General features: G+C 36.1%; 1 protein-coding gene across 1 annotated transcript in view; it reads left to right on the forward strand.

The window, feature by feature from the left end:
• The window catches only part of Neb (nebulin), a 200,339-nt gene that overhangs the window by 74,275 nt on the left and 103,317 nt on the right, over nucleotides 1-22,747 (forward strand). Inside the window, exons 56-66 of the mRNA XM_071619399.1 lie at nucleotides 495-698; nucleotides 957-1,061; nucleotides 1,148-1,255; nucleotides 2,508-2,819; nucleotides 3,115-3,318; nucleotides 3,780-3,884; nucleotides 6,708-6,815; nucleotides 8,807-9,118; nucleotides 11,304-11,507; nucleotides 11,798-11,902; nucleotides 22,403-22,510. Coding sequence (XP_071475500.1) covers nucleotides 495-698; nucleotides 957-1,061; nucleotides 1,148-1,255; nucleotides 2,508-2,819; nucleotides 3,115-3,318; nucleotides 3,780-3,884; nucleotides 6,708-6,815; nucleotides 8,807-9,118; nucleotides 11,304-11,507; nucleotides 11,798-11,902; nucleotides 22,403-22,510 — 1,875 coding nt within the window. The remainder of the gene's footprint in view (nucleotides 1-494; nucleotides 699-956; nucleotides 1,062-1,147; nucleotides 1,256-2,507; nucleotides 2,820-3,114; nucleotides 3,319-3,779; nucleotides 3,885-6,707; nucleotides 6,816-8,806; nucleotides 9,119-11,303; nucleotides 11,508-11,797; nucleotides 11,903-22,402; nucleotides 22,511-22,747) is intronic.

A 22,747-nucleotide genomic window follows, 5' to 3' on the forward strand; every position in this document is an offset into this window, starting at 1 on the left:
TGATAGAGTACTTACCTTGCATGTGCTAGGCCCTGGGTTCAATCCCTAGCACCACACACACACATACACACACACACACACACACATACACACAAATTCACCTAATATAATGGGAGTGGAGGTTACACAATGAGTTCTACATCCCTGGACTAATGCCCAGTTTTATCCACTCACCAACATCTGGAAGCATCATTATTCCACAAAGAAAGATCAGCAGAGTCATTGCTTTGATGGAAACCTCTAGATTGCTAATCTAGGCAATTAAAGAATTAAGTTGTCCTTTGTATGCTTCTGTTAAGTGTTTTCCAAAATATGCTTCTGATCTGAGCATTTTGATGATTGAAAATTCATACCAAAATTTTGAAATTTTGTAAGAATTCATTAAAATATTATACATGTATTATATATAGTCATATGTAATGTTACATACTATAAACTCTTATTTCTTTAGGGACACATGCTTTTGTTTAGTGATTTGACACTTGTAATTTCAGAATTTGTACAAGGCTGATCTTCAGTGGCTAAAAGGCATTGGCTGGATACCTTCTGGTTCTCTAGAGGATGAGAAGAACAAAAGAGCTACTCAAATTTTGAGTGACCATGTTTACCGTCAGCACCCAGATAAATTCAAGTTTTCCAGCCTTATGGACTCCATACCAATGGTTTTGGCAAAAAATAATGCTATTACCATGAACCATGTAAGTCCTTTCTTTGCATGAATGAAGTACTGATTTTTTTTAAAAAATTTGGTGGAAGCACTGAAATTTGTTAATACAAAAGAAAATTCATGTTCAATTCTTTTACTTGATATCAAAGTAGTTTTTAAGTAAGGGTGCTTCTTACTGACAGGAAATGTCTCAACCTGTAAGTGTCACAACCAGGTCACAGAGCAGAATCTCTTTAGTCTCATTAAGAATCAGACTATTCATTACTGACCTGTATTTTGTTTGTTTTAGCACCTCTATACAGAAGCTTGGAATAAAGATAAAACTACTATCCACATTATGCCAGATACCCCTGAAGTTTTACTAGCTAAACAAAACAAAGTAAATTACAGTGAGGTAAGCAGTATATTAGAGGTAAATGATATGTTTTCCTTACAATGCACTTTATAAATAAAACTTATGATTATTTATGTCTATTTCAGAAATTATATAAACTTGGCCTAGAAGAAGCCAAGAAGAAAGGCTATGATATGCGGCTCGATGCCATTCCTATTAAGGCCGCCAAGGCCTCCAGAGATATCGCCAGTGATGTAAGTACACCTGAGAAATTCTTCATCTTAGCTTTGGATCCAAGATCACTTTCTCTAGCCTAGATGTATAGTAGAGCAAGTAAGCTATGAGGCTAAAACTGTTGCTAATGGTTTGGTTTTGCAGCAGATAGTTTAAAATAATGGTAATTAAATTCTTAGCACCCAGGTTAAATTCTACCTATTCTACCTATGGCTGAGTCCATAGCAACATGCATTTCAAAACATGTCCATTTCCTGCTGAACAAAAGTATTGGGTAATTGACTATAATTCAGATATCTTTTTGGTTTTTCCACATGATCTATTTCTTTTATACAATCAAATTTATCGTAGGGTTCCTTTAAAACCAAACCCAGGCCCTACAGAGACTGAGTAAATAGGATACATTACTCAAAGTCCAACCATCCAGGTGGACCATGTTTGTCCCTGTACCCAGTGATGGGCTGCAGATATTTGCTTTCTTTTTTTAAAATTTGTTCTTTTTAGATATATATGATAGTAGAGGGTATTTTGACATATTATACATATATGGAGTAAAATGTGGATTTTCTCACATTTCTAAAACTTTTATCCTTTCATTTCTTTTGTCCATCAGGTAGAAAAATATATTTTTCTTTTATTTCCAAAATGTGGCAAGTAATGATCATAATTTAAAAATGAATAGTCATTTGGGAATAGGAAAGACGATAGAATGAATTGGACATAACTTTCTTATGCTCATATATGAATACACAACCAGTGTTACTCTACATCATGTACAACCACAAGAATGGGAACCTAAATGTAATGGGTTGCACTCCATGTATGTATATGTCAAATACTCTCTACTCTCATACATATCTAAATTTAAAAAAAAAGAATGATGAACAATCAAAGGATGAAACCTAGTAATATAATCCACATAAAGAAAATCAAGTTTAAAAATCAAATTTATAAAGACTACTTAGTGACACAGGAAAATTCTTATATAATAACTGAAAAGAGCAGGCAACAACCCATATAATGTTTGACTCATGCTCTAATTTTATTCTGTTTTATACACATGCACCACAAAAAGTTCTCTGAGTAATAGAGTCATGTTTTAATTTCTTTTTGTATATATATTTCATTCGTTTTCTAAATGGTTTTTAAGATGCATGTGTTGTATACTTACATATTCAAAGAAAATCATTATTTTAATTAATATGATAATTTAAGCCTAGTAATGTTTCTTAAAGTCAAAATAAATAACAAACAATCTTTTTCTTCTTCTAGTTCAAGTATAAAGAAGGCTATCGTAAGCAGCTGGGTCACCATATTGGTGCCCGAGCTATACATGATGACCCCAAGATGATGTGGTCCATGCACGTGGCCAAAATCCAGAGTGACAGGGAGTACAAGAAAGACTTTGAGAAGTGGAAGACCAAGTTCAGCAGCCCAGTGGACATGCTGGGGGTGGTGCTGGCCAAGAAGTGCCAGACCTTAGTGAGTGACGTGGACTACAGAAACTACCTGCACCAGTGGACGTGCCTGCCCGACCAGAATGATGTCATCCACGCTCGGCAGGCCTATGACCTCCAGAGTGATGTGAGTACTGAGGATCTTGGACATGCAAAGGTGGGAAGTTGGTGAATTAATTCCCCTTGGAGAAGGTAGCAATGGGTGGCACCAAGCTCACCAATCCTAGTCAACAAAGAATACTTGCCTTTCTTCTTAGGAATGTTGTTAATCCTTTAACCCTCCAGACAAAATGTCCTGCAGTCTGAACACTACATGCCTACAAAACTATTTTCAAGTGTACTCTTACTTGATTTTATGTTTTATAGATAAAAATGCATTTCCAATGAAGGGATAAATACTGATTCACTATTTGTGTCAACAGAATTTGTATAAGTCAGATCTCCAGTGGATGAAAGGCATTGGCTGGGTGCCCATTGGCTCTTTGGATGTGGAAAAATGCAAAAGGGCAACTGAAATTTTGAGTGATAAAATCTATCGTCAGCCTCCAGACAAATTCAAATTTACCAGTGTGACTGATTCTCTGGAACAAGTATTGGCCAAGAATAATGCCATCACCATGAACAAGGTGAGGTTTCAGAATTCTGAGATCCAAGGTGGGGCTGAATGGAAGAAAAAATAGCATAATTGAGACAAGACATGGAATATTGAGCAAAAAGAGACACCCATCATCCTTCATTATTTCTCCATCTAATCTATCATAAAACTGATGTTATTTATACTTTAATATTTCAGTTATTTCATGGTTTTGATAAAATGGCATAAATTTATAGAAAATAATCTTTGTATAAAAGATGTTTATTCTTACATTCCTTTTAATTATTAACATACATGTTTCAGGTTCTCAGAAGGTATTTGTAAATATCTATTCTGCTGCGAACTGATTACTTGAAGATATTTATAAAATACATAATGAATATAAAATGCCATGACCTTGTCTCTTTTTTGTCATTGTTTATATACAACAAAATTCCTATTGATCGTACACTAAATTCTTTTTCTGATGGATTTATATATTTTCTTTAATAGCGTTTATACACAGAAGCCTGGGACAAAGACAAGACCCAGATCCACATAATGCCAGACACACCAGAAATCATGTTGGCAAGAATGAACAAAATCAACTATAGTGAGGTGAGAGCAGATGCTAGTTCTTTGATCTTTGCACCCTATTTCTTACTTCAATCAGTTTATTCCAAGATGATATAATGCTGCATGGCAAATTTATCAAGAATCTTTCTTCGTGCAAAAAAAAAAAATCTTAGATTTCTCAATCACCCTCACAGATGTCAATCTTTAAGTAGTAAAAATTGTCATTTAAGGAGAACGAATGATAAGAATTAATGATTTAAGTAATATCCATAAGATTAAGTAGTTTATTTTGTTTTATTATTTAAAATTTTTTTAAATTGTAAATGGATACAATACCTTTATTTAATTATTTATTTATTTATTGAATGTAGTGTGGAGGACTGAACCCAGTACCTCACACATGCTAGGCAAACACTGTAATACTGAGCTATAGCCCAGCTCCTTGTTTTATTATTTTGAAGTGAAGAAAAAGCAATAGGCCAAATGTGTCTCTTCTTGACAGTAAAGCAAAGCTTTGGTAAATGTATTTAAGCTTTTTAATGTGTAAAATTAAAGTCAAGGACTAAAATTACAGTTCCACCAAGTAACATACACTTGTAGAGAGTTGGGAACAGAGACAGAGAGACTATGAAAGAGAATCTGTCAGTGTGTGTGTTAACAAGCCATTTCCTTTTCACTTCTAGACAGCATAAGGCCACATGCCCCCATTTTAGAATCCTTTATGCTAAAGGCAGAGAGTCAGCATCTCTTCTGATAAAGGAATTCCCACTCCACAAGTCATTGACCCGCCTTTGCTCAAGGGTTCCCAGGGAGCTTATCTCATAAATCCATCTGTTCTGGAAAATTCCATTAGAAAGTGCTTCTGATACATGATTTTTAAAAAGTGCTTCTGATATATTGAGTCACAACATTTCTCAAATCCACGCAGTGCTCTGAAGTTAGCAGAACCAATCTGTGCCTACCCCCATAGGTAGTGATAGCCACAGGGGTCCTCCCCCACCAGTCACACCCCAGCTTCTCTTTGTAATCTAAACAGCCTAAGTTCCTGGGCATTCCTCACATGAAATCCCTGGCAAAATGTGACTGAGAGTTGAACAAAATACTGTGAAGCCGGAATAACTAAAGTAGAATATGGTTAGCTATAACATTTCCTCTTCTGGACATTTGACCTTCATTTCTGCACCCTGTGCTCCCCAGGGGCACACTGGCTGCTCCGTCACTGCTGGTGCACATGAACTTGGGATCAACTCCAAGGCATTTACATGGTCTGAAGCTAAGTTTTCTCTACCCAGAATTTATGCATTTGGAAGTTTAAATCTCGGTTCAGAGATTGCTATTTATCTCTGTGTCATTTCTTAGACTGAGGCTATGGGTTTAAGCCTGTGGAGATTTTTGTGACTCTGTGACTATGTAAGCTGATGGATTGTATTTTTTTTTTAATCCCAGTTTGGAGCCACCAGCAAGTAAAGTATTATTTTTTTGACAGTCCGGATCAATAGAATTTTACTCTTCTTCAGGATATAATTTAGAGAATTTAGATAGAATACCCTACATCTTAAGTGGCTTTAGGGATGCAGACTGCAGTTTTAGTGCTTGTGTAAGTAGCTGTTCACTAAAAAATAAAAACATCAAGTCCTACTCTCAGAAAGGAGTGAATTTTTAGCCAAACTTATAGTGGAGGTCCTTAATTGGTATAGGAAAACATTCAATGCATGTGCAGAAATTTCAGGAGACAGAGCCTTGTAACTCTCCAGTTAGCATTTCTGAGATTTTCAACTCTGCTAAAGAAAGCTTAGAAAAAATGTAGGATGAGTGATAGTTCAAAAAGGCCAAGGGAGAACACCCTCCATTGAGTGCTTAGCCTGCCTGATTTCCTTTCTCTGTCTTTTCTCTGTCAGTCAGCTTAGTTCGATTCTTTTGTGTTTCCATTTCATTTAGGGCAGGAAGTTACAATGCAAATTTAGTTTTTCACTCTTTTTCTGGAAGATTTTTCTTGGTTTCCTATTTCCTGTAGAATTGAGCACCAGATTCTTAGCTTCAGATGTTCACAGTCCAACTTTGGATTCCTCTCCTTGCCACCTCCTGTCAGGGGCCTCTCCCACTTCCTTCACTATCCAGTGCCTTAGTCCACTGTGCATTGATTCATGCCATTCTCTCTTCCCTTGGCTCCATCTTAGTCTGTGGAAACCAGCCCATGACTCAAGGTCCAACTCAAAGATCACCCTGCTGCAGGAACTTCCCTGATGCTTAGTCCAGAGTCAATGACTCCTTTCTGGAGGTCTTTGCTAATAATGTCATTAAATCACCTGTTGTGGTCTGACTTCTCAGCAATTGGTTCTGTAGGTTATCTGTCTTTTATCACTTGTCCCGGAAGCTTTAAAGTTGAAAGCGGTCTCTTCTTCATCTTTGATTTCCAAGTACCCAGCTCAGTCACAGACACAGAGTCAGTATAGAATAGATGCAAATTGAATTAATTGCCATGAGCAATAGTTTATCCACATTCTGCTACTGTTTGCCTGAGTTAAAGCTTAGTTTTTTCCAGTATTTTCAAACTCGATTCACTGCTTAAACTAAGATTTTCAAACCAATATTATATATATATACACTTACACATATATGTATGTGTGTATAAGCATATACATACACATATATATGTATTCAAAATATTTTAAAATAAAGATGCAGTGATCATCAGAGGTACCATTCTTTAAGTCTTAATCTAGTAAAAGAAATTTAGAAGATTCGGTATTCTCAAAAACAACACTGTCATAGACACTATCTGTGCAGAATTTTGTGAAGTATCTAAGTTCTATATCGGCTTTTGGATGTGAGTATCAACATCTGATTTTTTCCCCCCAACTTCAGAGTCTGTATAAACTCGCCAACGAGGAAGCAAAGAAGAAAGGCTACGACTTACGAAGTGACGCCATCCCCATTGTGGCAGCCAAGGCCTCCAGAGATATCGCCAGTGATGTGAGTTGACAATTCCATTCCCACTGTGTGATCAATCTGATGTGGCATTTTCACTGACCTAAATCTTTAAAAACAAAACAAAACAACAACTTTGCTGAACTTTTGTAGGTGTATCCTGATATATTTGTGTGGGGTTTTTCAGAAACCTACTTTTGAGGGAAATGGAAAATTTGGTATTTGTAAACAGGATCTGGTAACCTGTAGGACATGGTGTCTTCAGCCCACCAAAGACGAGAAAGATCCGTGCATGTGTAAACTGCCAGAATGCAGCAGTAGGCTTGGAGATATTTACATAAAAATTATCACTGTGCTTATAGAAAGTATAACTCATAAACTTAAGCTCACTCACTGAGAATCATATCTGGCTTTTTAATATTCAGTGTTTTAAAATGCATATGATATTCACAGCTGGGCAAGGTGGCACACACCTGTAATCCTAGCAGCTCGGGAGGCTGAGACAGGAGGATCGTGAATTCAAAGCCCATCCTCAGCAAAAGCAAGGCACTAAGCAACTTAGTGAGACCCTGTCTCTAAATAAAATACAAAACAGAGCTGGGGATGTGGCTTGAGTTTAATTCCTGGTACCAAAACCAAAATGCATATGACATTTGCTATTACAATTTGCCCTTGTAAGATTATGAAAAGAAGGCAATTGATCAGGACCAGAAGGAGGATTCTGACCCATGCAGGTAGCCTTTACAGTAGCAGGAGCCTAGTTGTGTAGGGCAACCTTCCAGATAAAGCCATCATCCTTTCTTGGTGCCTCAGGAACAGACCACTGCTCCAAAAATCAAGGACCACTATTCAAGAATATGGTCCTATACTGTCCTTTCTTTATATTGGAATATCGTATAATTGATTCATTTGTGCATGTTGAATCCCCAACAAATGGATTTATGCCAATAATAATAATAATAATAATGGCGGCTAGGGCTGTAGCTCAGCGGTAGATGGCTTGCCTAGCACGTGCGAGGTGCTAGGTTCGATCCTCAGCACCACATAAAAATAAATAAATAAAATAAAGGTATGTGTTCAACTACAACTAAAAAATATTTAAATAATAATAATAATAATATGAGTATTAGAGCTAAGAAGTGTGCTGAACTGTGCTTAGAACTTTATGTGTATTATCTCACTTCATAATTACCCTAGACTTCACAATTGCCCCTAATTAGTGTTTAAACAACTTGCCCCAAATCAAAGTCTCAGTGGGGAGCAAAGTTGAGACTCTAGACAACCTCATTCCTTCCTACTAAGCTGAGTTCCTACTACCCCTACCAATTGGTCCCTACTTTCTAACTCAGTTGTCCTTGAAATCAGAAGCACATATTTGGGATAATTGGCTTAAGTTCCAGGGTGAAATCATTGGACATGGAATAATAAAAACATTGTTGGCCCATGTGAAACTAAAACCCATGACCTTATGAGGAGCATGTTCTGACCATTTGATTTGCTATGTCAGTTTTACTAATCAGTTTTCCAAATGATGCCCAAAATTGGCCATTGTCACTGAATGCATGAATTCAATATAAATAATAAATTCTCTGTTGCCACTCTAGGGAGTACTTGACCTGGAGTACTGGTTCCTGGTGCTTACAGGAACCATACACTCATTTTAGAACTTATTAAACACACCATGCCGCCAAGCATGCTTTTTCTGACATGCTTTTAGTGTATAAGATCCAATTCTCCAGGTCACCTAGTCCAAATGCTCTCTCCCTGACTTCTGCAGGTGACACCTCACCACGGTGTGTGCCTTCTGCCTCCAGAACTATTCCTTAGTCCCATTCCATAGATGTTTTTGAGTATACTCTACAATTAATAAATTCCATCTATTTTACCACATCTCTATGCTTCCAGGACAAAAGCCAGGATTACTGGCTGCAGTTAATGCTGATCTGCAAAACTGCAATGAAAGTAAGATGATTTTGTACAGATGTGTGGCCTCTAATGGTTTATAATAAAGACTGATTTGTGCATTTTCATTTCAGTACAAATACAAAGATGGTTACCGCAAACAGCTGGGCCACCACATTGGAGCCCGGAATATTAAAGATGACCCCAAGATGATGTGGTCCATGCACGTGGCCAAAATCCAGAGTGACAGGGAGTACAAGAAGGACTTTGAGAAGTGGAAGACCAAGTTCAGCAGCCCAGTGGACATGCTGGGGGTGGTGCTGGCCAAGAAGTGCCAGACCTTAGTGAGTGACGTGGACTACAGAAACTACCTCCACCAGTGGACGTGCCTGCCTGACCAGAATGATGTCATCCACGCTCGGCAGGCCTATGACCTCCAAAGCGATGTAAGTGCAATATCCATCATAGATCTGTGTGTAGGAATACTTTATGCAATAAAAATTGGCCTATTATTTATATACCTTTATATTATATAATCCATTGGCCTATTTAAGCTAGGATTTAATGCTCAGTAAATGAGATTTGAATCCGAATTTTAAATAGTTTTATTGCTTATCATGAATACATTAGTAGTCCTTATAAGGAAATGAAGTTTGCAAGTGGAATTGATCTCATAAAAAACAAAACTGGAGCCAGGCATGTTGGTTCATACCCGTAAGACTAGCTATTTGGGAGGCTAAATCAGGATTTCAAGATCAAGCATGGGCAATTTAGTGAGACTGTGTCTCAAAATAAAATATAAAAGAAAAGACAGGATATGACTCATTGGTAAAGTGCCCCTGGGTTCAATTCCTAGTACTAAAAAGGAGGGAAAAGATGGAATTAAGCAATGCTAGAATTCAAGGTCCACCAGAGGGAGACATTTTCTTTTATTCTCTTAATGGGGAATAAAGGAACACATCTTTATTAAAAGAAAAAATTACTCTGGAATTTGTTGTTGACTTTCTTGCCAAATGAATGAGAGTGTAATTATTGGAACGCTAATGCCAGCTAGGATTTAATGCTACACGTCATTCTTAGCAAATGAAGGAAGCTGCGTGTGTAAGCTATTGGATGGTTCCACTGACTCCTGATCCTTCAGTGAAGCTCTTTGTATGGAGGAGCCACACCATAATGACAGAACTCAGTACCTATTAGAAGTAGATGCACAATCTCAAATCAGGGTGTGATAAGCACATTGCCTGCACTCTTTTATAAACATTTAAAGGAATTTTTAAGTATTTGGGAAGCTTTGGAGAATTAAGACAAATTCATAGTAAACATACATTAATTGGTTTTTCAGCCCATCTGAAAAACTTCTACACTCTTAAGTAGCTTTCAATAGACATAAGCCTACCTCCAGAAGAAAGGATTTGCTTGCACATAAAAGGTAGTTAATAAGGGTTGTTGTCACCCATAGAGTGACAGTGTTGACATATGGCTTTGCCATTTGTCTGTTTGTCAGGCACCTTTTTGGACTGGCTTCCTTCCATTGTGATTGGTTTTAATAATGTGGGAGGCATTTGAAAGTTAAAAGGCACTCTAAAGGTATAAAATGTTATTGTTTTCATTCTTGCTGTTATTATTGGGGTGGGGGACAACTAGTCAGCACAGAACAATTCCAATAGGCTTTTTGTATGCAGAATACCAGTTTGTATTTTCTGCTTAGCTATTATAGGTGAACTCTTTCCAATCAATTGAGCAGAGGTCCAATACCATTGTTGAAAAGTAGTTATGAATACCTACGGAGGACATAAAAGTCTTTAGCAGAGAAAAAGACTAAAAATGAAGTGAGAAAGATATGGCAAGATAACTCAGGATAAGAGTCAGTGATTCCTATCCTGAGAGCTTGGTGAGGCAGGAACTGGAACCCTGGGCCAATGATATGGTCATTTACTGTCCCGAATCTCAGATAATATTGAAGTCATCAAAGGTCTGTCTTGGAGCATCAGGGGTACTACATCATTATTGTATAATACTTCCCCTCTCTCTTTCTTTTCAAAAGAGTATTACAGCTATTTCAAGTTATTAGAAAAGGGACATAGAAGACAATAATAATCCAGCTTGATCCAACCACTAAAAAAGTCTATTCTTGCATCTGTAATTCATCTACCCTCATTGTTTCCTGCATTACTTATTCATTTAGTATTATATTAACATTTCTACGTATTATCAATATTCTTAGAAAATGAGGCTTTTGGTAGTTGCAGAGAGTTTTATTTGCCAAGGCCTAACATTGATTTATTGGCCTGTTTCTGGACATGTGTGGTTTCTCTCCCTCTAAGGTCGCATTCTTTCCTGTGCTCATTGATATTTTATATAACAGTGTTCACTGAACTGACTGAGAGAAGATATTAGTTGGGATCATGCCTCTCCTAACAAGCTGAAGTATTTGACAACCCATTATTATGGCTCAGAGACATTTCTGGGTCAATTTAGAGCATATTTCTTCTTTTAGTCTGTCTGCTACAGTGAGCTTGTTTACTATTAAAAAATATGGAATCATACTTTATTACTGATACCATTTGCATATATGCCCTAAATATTTTGGTCCTGATGAAGAGTTTCTGCATTTTCTTTTTCTTTTCTCAGAATATTTATAAGTCTGATCTCCAGTGGCTGAGAGGCATTGGCTGGGTTCCCATTGGGTCTCTGGATGTGGTCAAGTGCAAGAGAGCTGCAGAGATCCTGAGTGATAACATCTACCGCCAGCCTCCAGACAAGCTGAAGTTCACCAGCGTGACAGATTCTCTGGAGCAGGTGCTGGCCAAGAACAATGCCCTCAACATGAACAAGGTGAGCACTGGATGCCTCAGACTTTCAAGACTTTCTAAAATGCCAAGAGATGTTATGATATTTCAATGAAGAGCAGATTAAAAATTATTCATGAAAGAGTAGGGTCATATTTATCTTTTAAATTACATACTCGAAATCCTCTAAATAATCTCTATTTCTAGTTTTGTCCTCAATAACTAGCAGTCTCAAACCTCCAACGAAATACAGGTCAATAATAACCCTGTTTTAATTGGGCTTTTTGTAATTTCTGTCTCAAATGTTTTCAACCAATACCTTATTTTCTTTTATAGCGCTTATACACAGAGGCCTGGGACAAAGACAAGACTCAGGTTCACATAATGCCTGATACACCCGAGATCATGTTGGCGAGACAGAACAAAATCAACTACAGTGAGGTGGGGGCAAACCCTGTGGTGCTGCATTTATTCTGTTGCTGTCATTGTTGGGGTTTCTACATTTAGTTTCTACATTTCAGTTTCTTGGGCCTCAGCTATAAGGATGCATGCGAGCTTTCTTACGAATATGCAGTCCATCCAACATTTCCTCTCTGGGTTGAATATGCTATTTCATGGGATTCTGGACAAATGAAATTACATTGTCTTTTTCAGTTCATGGCTATTCCAGGGTGGTTAGTAGCTCTGAGCAGTCTTTTGGGCATTTCTAAGAAGTAGAATCGCCTTATAAAACACTGGATCACTATTTTTGTTTTACACATGGATACAGTATCTTTATTTTGTTTATTTTTATGTAGTGCTGAGAATTGAATCCAGTTCCTCACATGTGCGAGGCAAGCACTCTGCCGCAGAGCCACAACCCCAGCCCTGGCCTACTACTTACACTAAAATATTCTTTGTTTTTGCCTGAAATTCAAGTTCAGTTGGGTGTGTGATATTTTTATTTGCTAAACCTGGCAACCCTACCAAAGAGGACTCTAGTAATATGTACCTCTTCCCCACTGAGGTCCTAAAAAAAATTGAGAACTAAAACTATAGGGTAGAAATAGCAGTCAAGTGTCACTATTTTTCTTTTAACTACTAAAGTTAGGTCAAAGGACACATATTTATGACAGTCGAACGAGCCAGCTAACTGAATGTGGGAACTGGTTTCCCTACCAGGGTACTGGCACCCTGGAAACGGGTAATGTGCCTGTCGTCTCAGAGGTGAGCCCCTGCTTAGAGGGCACTAGGCTAGTTCCTTGGAGAAAGAGAGAGCTGACTGAGCATGCCCACTAATCCCATCCCCACCAATCACAAAAATCAGTATATCCCTTAACCTCTCTAGGTAAGAGAGTAAAGGGACAGAGAAAGGCCAGAGTTAAGTAATTGAACTTCTTGTCTAGAAAGAAAACCTCAAATGTGGGAAGAAGCATTCTCCATCAACAACACAACCTACTGATTTTTTATAAAGTAAAATATAATTTTTTAAAAATATTTACTTTTTAGTTGCAGTTGGACACAATACCTTTATTTCACTTATTTATTTTTTTATGTGGTGCTGAGGATGGAACCCAGGGTCTCGCACGTGCGAGGCGAGCACTCTACTGCTGAGCCACAACCCCAGCCCATAAAATATAATTTTTAAAAAATATTTTTAGTTGTAGATGGACACAATACCTTTATTTAATTATTTATTTATTTTACTTTTATGTGGTGCTAGGGATTGGACCCAGGTCCTTGCACATGCTTAGGCGAGCACTCTACCACTAAGCTACAATCACAATCCCAGTCCCTAAAATATAATTTTATAGACATATATTTTACTAATACCATAAAACCAAAATTTAGAATCTTAAAGTTGAGATTATAGTCAGGTTAACTATGTTTTAAGTTAAGTTACTCTTTCTTTCTGATTTACTTTCTACACATTATAAAATATTATGATTGTTACAAAATTTTAAGTAATAAATGAACAAAAGTGTATATATTTTATTTATAAATTAATGACATTAAACACATTATTCCTTCCATTTATTTTACACTTAATAGTATATATGAATTGATGCTCTATCAATATACATAGATTATATTCATGTATTGATATGTATATCATTAATATTACAATCTGCAAATAATGTATTTAATCTGAAATGCTATAAATATAATAGGTGAATATATCAATCTATATTAATACCCATTATTATATCTTATGTATTTCTAACACTATCTAGTTTTGGGGGTAGAATATAATTTATTTGCTGGAAACTTAGATTGTTGTCATTTTCTAGTTTTTTAAAAAGTATATGGTATAGGGCTGGAGTTGTGGCTCAGTGGTAGAGCGCCTAGCACGTGTGAGGCCCTGGGTTTGATCCTCAGCACCACATAAAAATAAATAAATAAAATAAAGGTTAAAAAAAAAGTATTTGGTGTAAATTACTTGATAATATCCAAATTGTTGCTGTCAAACCTTTTGTTTTAATTCTTTGACTTTCTTTCTACAGACCCTGTATAAACTTGCCAATGAAGAAGCAAAGCAGAAAGGCTATGACTTGCGAATTGACGCCATCCCAATTGTGGCAGCCAAGGCCTCCAGAGATATCGCCAGTGATGTAAGTAGCAGCACCCAGATATTTATGTGGAAGGATGGGGAGGGGAGACTGACTCACTATTAATACATGACGTTGCATCCAGATGTCTTACTGAACACTGATTGACTAATGCTTCTAAAGCATTTTTTAATTTGAAAATATTTCTTTTTAACTTCAAAAGTCTTTAATGTCCAGGTCCCAGGGGGAAAGAGTTATCCTAAACTTTAGTATAAAATTGAATCAGAATCCACAGTTTTTTATAATTATGAGAAATTCATCTTTACAGTTTGAGCATGTAATCCTGACATACTTCAGAAAATGCTAGAAGAGAAATCACTTGGTTACATCCTTGGTTCAATAGTAGGTGAACACCAGGTACACAGCCTGGTCTAGGAAAATGTACCTTTCCTCAGGCCTGCTCTGTAGTTTTGCCAACTCTTTCTTTGAAAATTATTTTAAGTGCTTCCTTTTGAATTATTTTCCAATGAAAACTAAAAAGACAAACAACCAAAAGATGAACCTGTTGCTCTCTGAAGGAAATAGGTCCCTTGGAAGAGAATTTAGACTTTTGTAAATAGGTACTAGAATTTGTGTGATGTTGTTGCCTAAAGTAGATAGAAAATACCCAGAGTCAGCCCTTGCCAAAACCATCAAGATGTTTTCTTGCTCATTTATAGTTCATTTTTCCACTTGAGGGATCCCAAACAAACCTCAGCCAGTTATCTTCGACTCAGCAGGGCAGACACAATCCAGTCCATCTCAGGGAGCCAAGTGACCCAACAAAAGTCATCAGAGCCAGATTTTAGAGGGTCAGAGAATGTGTTGGGGGAAAGAGAAAATGTGGATTTAGGATTAGCATTCTCAAAGTTCCACGTGAGATTTCCAGGTTAGTGATGTCACTAGACCAAGATGACAAAAGGCAGTGAACAATACAGATTAATCTTCTGAAAAGTGTCGCCACTTTAATTTCTAGGAACTAAATGTCTGCAAACCATGGGACTGTGTATTTCAGCCTGTCTTCCCATTTAGACTAGTGCTATGAAGTTTAATCAGCTTAGGATAAGGAGTTGAGTTGATGTGCAGATAATTCATTTTTTTTGCAAGAATTATAAATTTTAAAATAACAATGTTTTAAATTAATGAGACTTTTAACACTTTCTATTCATTTTATTTATTTTTATTTTTTGAGTTAATTTTTTTATTTATATGACAGCAGAATGCATTATAATTCTTATTCCACATATAGAGCACAATTTTTCATATCTCTTGGTTGGATACAAAGTATATTCACACCAATTCATGTCTTCATACATGTACTTTGGATAATGATGTCACATTGCACCATCATTTCTAACCTCTTGCCCCCTTCTTTCCCCTTCCACCCTTCTGCCCTATCTAGAGTTTGTCTATTCCTCCCATGCTCCCTCTCCCTACCCCACTATGAATCAGCCTCTTTATATCGGAGAAAGCATTTGGCATTTGTTTTTGTGGGATTGGCTAACTTCACTTAGCATTATCTTCTCTAACTCCATCCATTTACCTGCAAATGCCATGATTTTATTGTCTTTTATTGCTGAACAAAATTCCATTTTGTATATATGCCACATTTTTTTTATCCATTCATCTATTGAAGGGCATCTAGGTTGGTTCCACAGTTTATCTATTGTGAATTGTGCTACTATGAACATTGATGTGGCTGTGTCCCTGTAGTATGCTATTTTTAAGTCCTTTGGGTATAGACCGAGGAGAGGGATAGCTGGATTAAATGGTAGTTCCATTCCCAGTTTTCCAAGAAATCTCCAGACTGCTTTCCACATTGGATGCACCAATTTGCAGTCCTACCAGCAGTGTATGAGTGTACCTTTTCCCCCACATCCTCACAAACACTTATTATTATTTGTATTGACAATAGCTGCCATTCTGACTGAAGTGAGATGAAATCTTAGAGTAGTTTGATTTGCATTTTTCTAATTGCTAGCAATGATGAACATTTTTCATACATTTGTTGATTGATTGTATATCATCTTCTGAGAAGTGTCTCTTCAGGTACTTGGCCCATTTATTGATTGGATTATTTGTTTTTTTGATTCTTAGCTTTTTGAGTTCTTTATATACCTTAGAGATTAGTGCTCTATCTGATGTGTGAGGAGTAAAGATTTGCTCCCAAGATTTGCTTCATTAATAAGACTCCTTTGGCACAAAAATTAAAATCAAGAAACAATAAATGGGATGAACTCAAACTAAAAAGTTTCTTCTCATTTTTATTTTTGAAACCACCATTTTTATTTCAGTACAAATACAAAGATGGCTACCGCAGACAGCTGGGCCACCACATTGGAGCCCGGAATATTAAAGATGACCCCAAGATGATGTGGTCCATGCACGTGGCCAAAATCCAGAGTGACAGGGAGTACAAGAAGGACTTTGAGAAGTGGAAGACCAAGTTCAGCAGCCCAGTGGACATGCTGGGGGTGGTGCTGGCCAAGAAGTGCCAGACCTTAGTGAGTGACGTGGACTACAGAAACTACCTCCACCAGTGGACATGCCTGCCTGACCAGAATGATGTCATCCATGCTCGGCAGGCCTATGACCTCCAGAGCGATGTGAGTGTCTGAGAGCCATGGTAACTGCATTTATGGGAGCAATGCATATTAACACGTAGACAAAGGTCTCATATTTGATAGAAACCTTGGAGGATGATGTTTTTTGTCTCTGTTCCTCATTTTTTCAAGTGTCCATTACTTTTTTAAAAATAGATTATATAATACCATAAAATGTCTCTAATTTTCCTTTATATTTTAACAGATAGAGATATAAAATTTTATATACCAATGTTTTTCTGTGTTTCTCCCCTGCCCCTCTGGCTTTGGAAATCAAGTGTCATAACAACTTTAATAATACTTGCTTATGTGTTTGATTTCTTCAGAATGTTTATAAGTCTGATCTCCAGTGGTTAAGAGGCATTGGCTGGGTCCCCATTGGGTCTGTGGATGTGGTCAAGTGCAAGAGAGCTGCAGAGATACTGAGTGATAACATCTACCGCCAGCCTCCAGACAAGCTGAAGTTCACCAGTGTGACAGATTCTCCGGAGCAGGTGCTGGCCAAGAACAATGCCATCAACATGAACAAGGTGAGCCCCCAATTTGAGGGGAAATGAACAGGATGGAATGTCATTTAGAATACCTATGATTTTTAAGTTGATCTTTTTTTTTGTTTTATCCAATTAAATTACTATCCAAACTATAGTGATGTGTTTGAGTTTTGTATTCTCTTATATAAGAATCCCACATATATATGATAGGAATTCTGCTTTGATATTACTCATAAAATAGAGTTAAAAATGGGACAGCTGTTTGGGGGTTCAAATTCTTTGAAGTTGATGAGAGTTATATATTGTTTGGTATATAACCTTCTAATAAAATTCCTATTTTGCTGGGTGCCTACCCAGATAAACATAGAGAAGATAAATTAGATGCAAATCTTTATATCATTCATTAAAAGAAATTCTAAACATGACATACTTAGGCACATTTGCAATTAATAAATGAAGAAAAACAAAACCGTAGGAAGAATATAATATAGTCACACACAGATGTGTACATATACTTGGGAAATGCCTAATTTTAATTTAATTGGAGTGTGGGGAACCTGGTAACATGTGTGTGTTAATGGTATTTATGTATACATTTATATTTAGTTATAATGAATACTCTGTAAAACCAAAGAGATTGAAGGGTGTTAACATACTGTACACTGTTGAGATACCAGGGAGACTGGCTTTAAGTTTTATCACTATCTCTTAAATGAAAACCATTTACAAAAAAAAAAAAAAAAAAAAACCAAAACTTTGTTTTTCTAATTCATCAACCTTTTTATCCTTCACAGCGTTTATACACAGAAGCCTGGGACAAAGATAAGACCCAAGTCCATATTATGCCTGATACACCTGAAATTATGCTGGCAAGACAAAATAAAATAAATTATAGTGAGGTGAGACCATTTGTTTTATTTTCTTCCTCTGAACACATTGGTTTTTGCTGATATAGAAATGTCATATCATGAAGCAGGCTAATTAGTTCAGTATTGTATTTTATGCTCATTATCCTACCTTGACTGTACATATCATTATAAAATAGGTAGATAGAAAAATAAATAAGCACAAAATATCTCAGGAGGGAAAAATCCTCACAGTCAACTATTAATGTCTGAAATATTAAGTTTTATTTAAAATAATTATTGCTATTTATCAAATTAGAACTTCCTTCAAAATTTGTTCTGCATGTTTGTTGGTTTTTGTTTATTTTACCTGTAAAATGGGATAAAAATCCCTATCTTGAAATTTTTTTGTGGTGACTCAATGAGGTAAGATATATAAATGCCCAGTAAAGCCAGGTGTAAAATAATTGCTTAATTCATAAGCTTGAATTTCTCTCCTTTACTCTAATGTCACCTGAAAATTGGACATATGACATGCTCAAAATGATGACATTTATTTATAAGAAGTGAAATGAGAATTCTCAAACTCACCCATTTCAAAATTGCCTGAGGATAATAAACTACATTCTTTCATGAGCTACTCCAGCCTTGCTAAACTTGTAATCACACATCTTTCAGTTCTGAAATCCTGTTGCATAGTCTTTTGCTCAATTGCTCTTGCCTAAGTCGATAATTAATCTGGTTGATTCAAGAATACTGATTTCTTATATGGTTAAGTATATTTAAAAAAAAAAAAACATGAAGACAAACTTTTCAGTTTGAGATCACTGGAAAATTTAAACAGTTAGTCTCAAGACTTGATTGAGATAATTATTTTACCTTTACCAGATGAAGAATTATTTTTATTATCCTTTAGTCTATAATTATATAAAGCTAAAAAGGAGGCATGTTTATATCAAATAACAGGACAAGTAAAATGAAGTGGATATAACTTCACTTCCTCCAGCATCATAAAAAGACCTGAGCTGGGTGCGGTTGCAGATGTCTGTAATCCCAGAGACTTAGGAGGCTGAGTCAGGAGGATTGAAAGTTCTAAGCTAGCCTCAGCAACTTACTGAGTCCCTGTCTCAAAATAAAAAAGGGCTGGAGATGTAGCTTAATGGTAAAGTACCCCTGGGTTAAATCTTGACTCCCCCACCGTCCAAAAATCACTCTGAGGAGAGTGATCACAAGTATTTGATTGAACTTGGCTGTACTCATTTTCAAATGAGCCATTTTCTCTTGGCCACAGAGCTTCTCTGTTGGGCTACCTTCTCTGGGAGCTTTATCTTAGCTAGGCAAATGAAGTTTAGCTTCTATCCCAGATTGTAAGTGCATCTCACAAACCTCTCCTTTTTACTGAGGTGAGTGAAAGTTGGTGAGAGGATATTGGGCTATTTTTAATTCTAAAAATTTCAGCTGGATCTCCTGAGATTGCAAAAATATATTAATTCTGTAAGAACTGTTTTCTCAAAAGTAGATTTCGGAGTGGTGAACTTGAACTTCTGCTCAATCTGTGACCAAGGGTAATTTCATCCCATACTTTACTCCAGAAATATAAAACAAAGCAAACACATCTTACTCATTTCCCTTAGATTCTCATTTACCTATTCTAATTCTCTTGGGTAAGTGACCTACCAAACTTTAAAATGTAGCCTTGGTGATAATGAAAGGCGTTCTCTTCTTTGAAGTACTACATCTTTTTAGAATGTTGGGTGTATTCAAGAAATCCGTTTGATCTAATGCAAAAAGATGATTTAAGCACATTTTCCCCCATTACCATGGAAAAACATGATAGATAAAGTATTTGATTCTTTAGTTATAAAAGAAATACTTCTAGAAAATTTTCAAAAAAACTAACCCTCTGAGGCTGGGCTTGGGGCTCAACTGATAGAGCACTCACCTAGCACGCGTGAGGCGCTGGATTCCATCCTCAGCTCCACATAAAAATAAAATAAAAACATTGTGTCCACCTAAAACTAAGAACAAACAAACAACAATGACAAAAAACTAACCCTTTGTATATTATCTTAAAAATATTAAATTTATTCTTATTTTTACTTAGCTTTTCCTTATGAAATCTCATCTTAAAAAGAATGTAAACTGTCACATCTTGCTGATCCATGTTATAAACAAAGAATAACATCTAAGACCCTTAAGCCATTTAAATATTAATGCTTCTCCATCATATTTAAAATTCAGATATTGGTACAGTATTCTTAATTCAATTTGAAAATTACGAAACAACTATTTCTGCCACACTTTCAAAAAACTATCCTTACATTTAAAATTTTGTCTTTACATGGCCTAAACAATTGAAAAGTATGTTGAACAAGGTAAGGTAGAAAGAAGGATCTAAAAGAATTATAGATCATTGTTTTTCCTTTAAAGCCATAAGCGATTTCTAAATCATTTCCCAGAACCATCTACTACTTCTATGTCTACTTTAACTGACTCAATAAATCTCTATCATAGAGGAAATGAGAAAGAAAGATTAAATAGTTCAATTGTAGGCTGATGTGAGTATGTGTCTCTGTATTGGGTATAGGGATGAGCTGCCTTCCAACCTCAGTTACCTTTGAGTTTGACAAAGGTTTTCTAAGGGGCACGCTTGCATGGCTGAGTGTAAGCAAGGAGTTAACAAAGCTTCAACTTCTGTATGTACTCCCTGCCTGGGAATGCCCCTGCCCTTGAGTGGTGTTCCATTTCCTTTTTCATAGTCACTCTTCTTTCACTTTAAAATAAAAAAGGCACAGTTTAAAGGTGAGGAGAGAAACTAGACAAAAAAAAAAAAAAATGCAACTCATGATCTTGAATTTAATTCTGGAGAGAAAAATAACATTCTATAAAGGATTTTATTGGGATAGTTGAAATTTGAATGATCCTATATATTGGACAATGATATTGCATCAGTATTAAATTTCTGGCATTGGATAAATATATTGGGATTATATAAAACTATTTTTAGTCTTTGGAGAGAGATACATGGTGAAGCATTTTAGGTAAAGTTATCATGAGGTCATTAGCTTTAAATTAAATAAATATACTATGTAGTTCTTCATCCAAAGTTTTATATCCATTCTTTTGACCTTATTACAGTTTTGGAGTGAATGTGAATTCTGTGAGAACCAATTAATTTTCTCTTAATTGGTTCAACAATTGAAAATAATAAAAGAAAAATATACACAATATATACACACATAAAGAGGGAGGGAGAGAATGCAAACAAATGGCAAATATTAAAGAAGTGGTTAGTTGTGGATGTTCCTTTTCCCATTCTTACAACTTTTCTGTAGGTTCAAAATTTTTCACGAAAAGGGAAATGCACATTTAAAAATATTGAAACATACATTTAAATATTCGACCAAGTATTGTTATATAAAGATTTAATTATAAAAAGAAGAAAAAGAAAGAAAGGAATATCTGCCCCAGTAGGTACTGTGTTATCTGTCAGAGAATACTAAAACAAAACTTTGCCAATTTAATTCAGTAGTGCCCGACAAGATCTGTTTGAGTCAAACTGTGATAAGTCACAAATATCTTGTTAAAAGAGCCAATAAATTTTTACTTTTTATGTTTAAAAATAGTTTACCAAAATGCATTTCATTTTGACTTATTGAATACCAGTACTAGCAGTTGTTTTAAATTTCATGTTTTGAGGATATAGAATTAATTAAAATTCGTGTAAACAAAGAAACTGACAAAAATGGCTAAAGACTATTAGTATGGATAATTTATTTAAAGTATGGTTGTCAAACTGTGCTCCCATGGAACACCTACATTTTGCCTTCTGTGTATCTGTCCCGCCAGGGCTGAATGGTGGTGGTGGTTTCTCCATTCAAAGAAAAAGAAATAAGAATTTTATCATTTTTGTACTTTTGACTTATAAATCTTTGGAACCCTCTATCCCCACATCCGCTAACAATTTCCAACAGTTAACACAAATAAGAGAAGAGAAAATATTAGCATAGAAATTGAGAAACAGCAATTCATCCTTCATTCATTTCTTATCAGGGACACCATGCTCAAGTAGTGATGATATATATTATTATATAACCATATTGGCTGCTAGTAAAGTTATTCTTAATTCAGATTTGGAGCTGAATCAGTATTTCTTGGTCGTTTCATTTAGAGCAAGTGCTGAACAACATAAACACATTTAAGAGCTATTGATTTAATGTATAAAAATCTATGAAGATTTGTACAAAGAGAAGTTGTGATGTTAAAATTTGCTGAATGTGGAATTTCCACTTAATTGTTTCAAAAACTGGTAAAATAAAGAGGTCTTTTTTTTTTTTTAATTTAAAGCTGAATATACCAGTGTAGTTCTATATCCATTCTTTTGACAAAAATCACAGTTTCAGAGTGACTGTGAGTTCTGTATCTCTCCCCTCAGAGCCTCTATCGCCAGGCCATGGAAGAAGCCAAGAAAGAAGGCTATGACTTACGAAGCGATGCCATTCCCATTGTGGCTGCCAAGGCCTCCCGGGACATTGCCAGTGATGTAAGAGCTGATCGAGTCCTGACATGGGTCCCATTAGGCCGGTCACCTGCATGGGGGATTGTGTTCTTGGAATATAGCAGGATGTCTCTTTAGTCATTGTCCATCATAATGCCCTCAAATGCATGATCATATAAATTGGGACTTGAGACTATAGGTGACTTCCCTAGGGTCACAACCCTCATAGTGTCCAAGCCTAGATTGGAATGTGGTTCCTTTGACTATCATCTTTTCCTCTTT

This window comes from Marmota flaviventris, chromosome 11 (genome assembly GCF_047511675.1).
Source record: "Marmota flaviventris isolate mMarFla1 chromosome 11, mMarFla1.hap1, whole genome shotgun sequence".
NCBI lineage: Eukaryota > Metazoa > Chordata > Mammalia > Rodentia > Sciuridae > Marmota > Marmota flaviventris.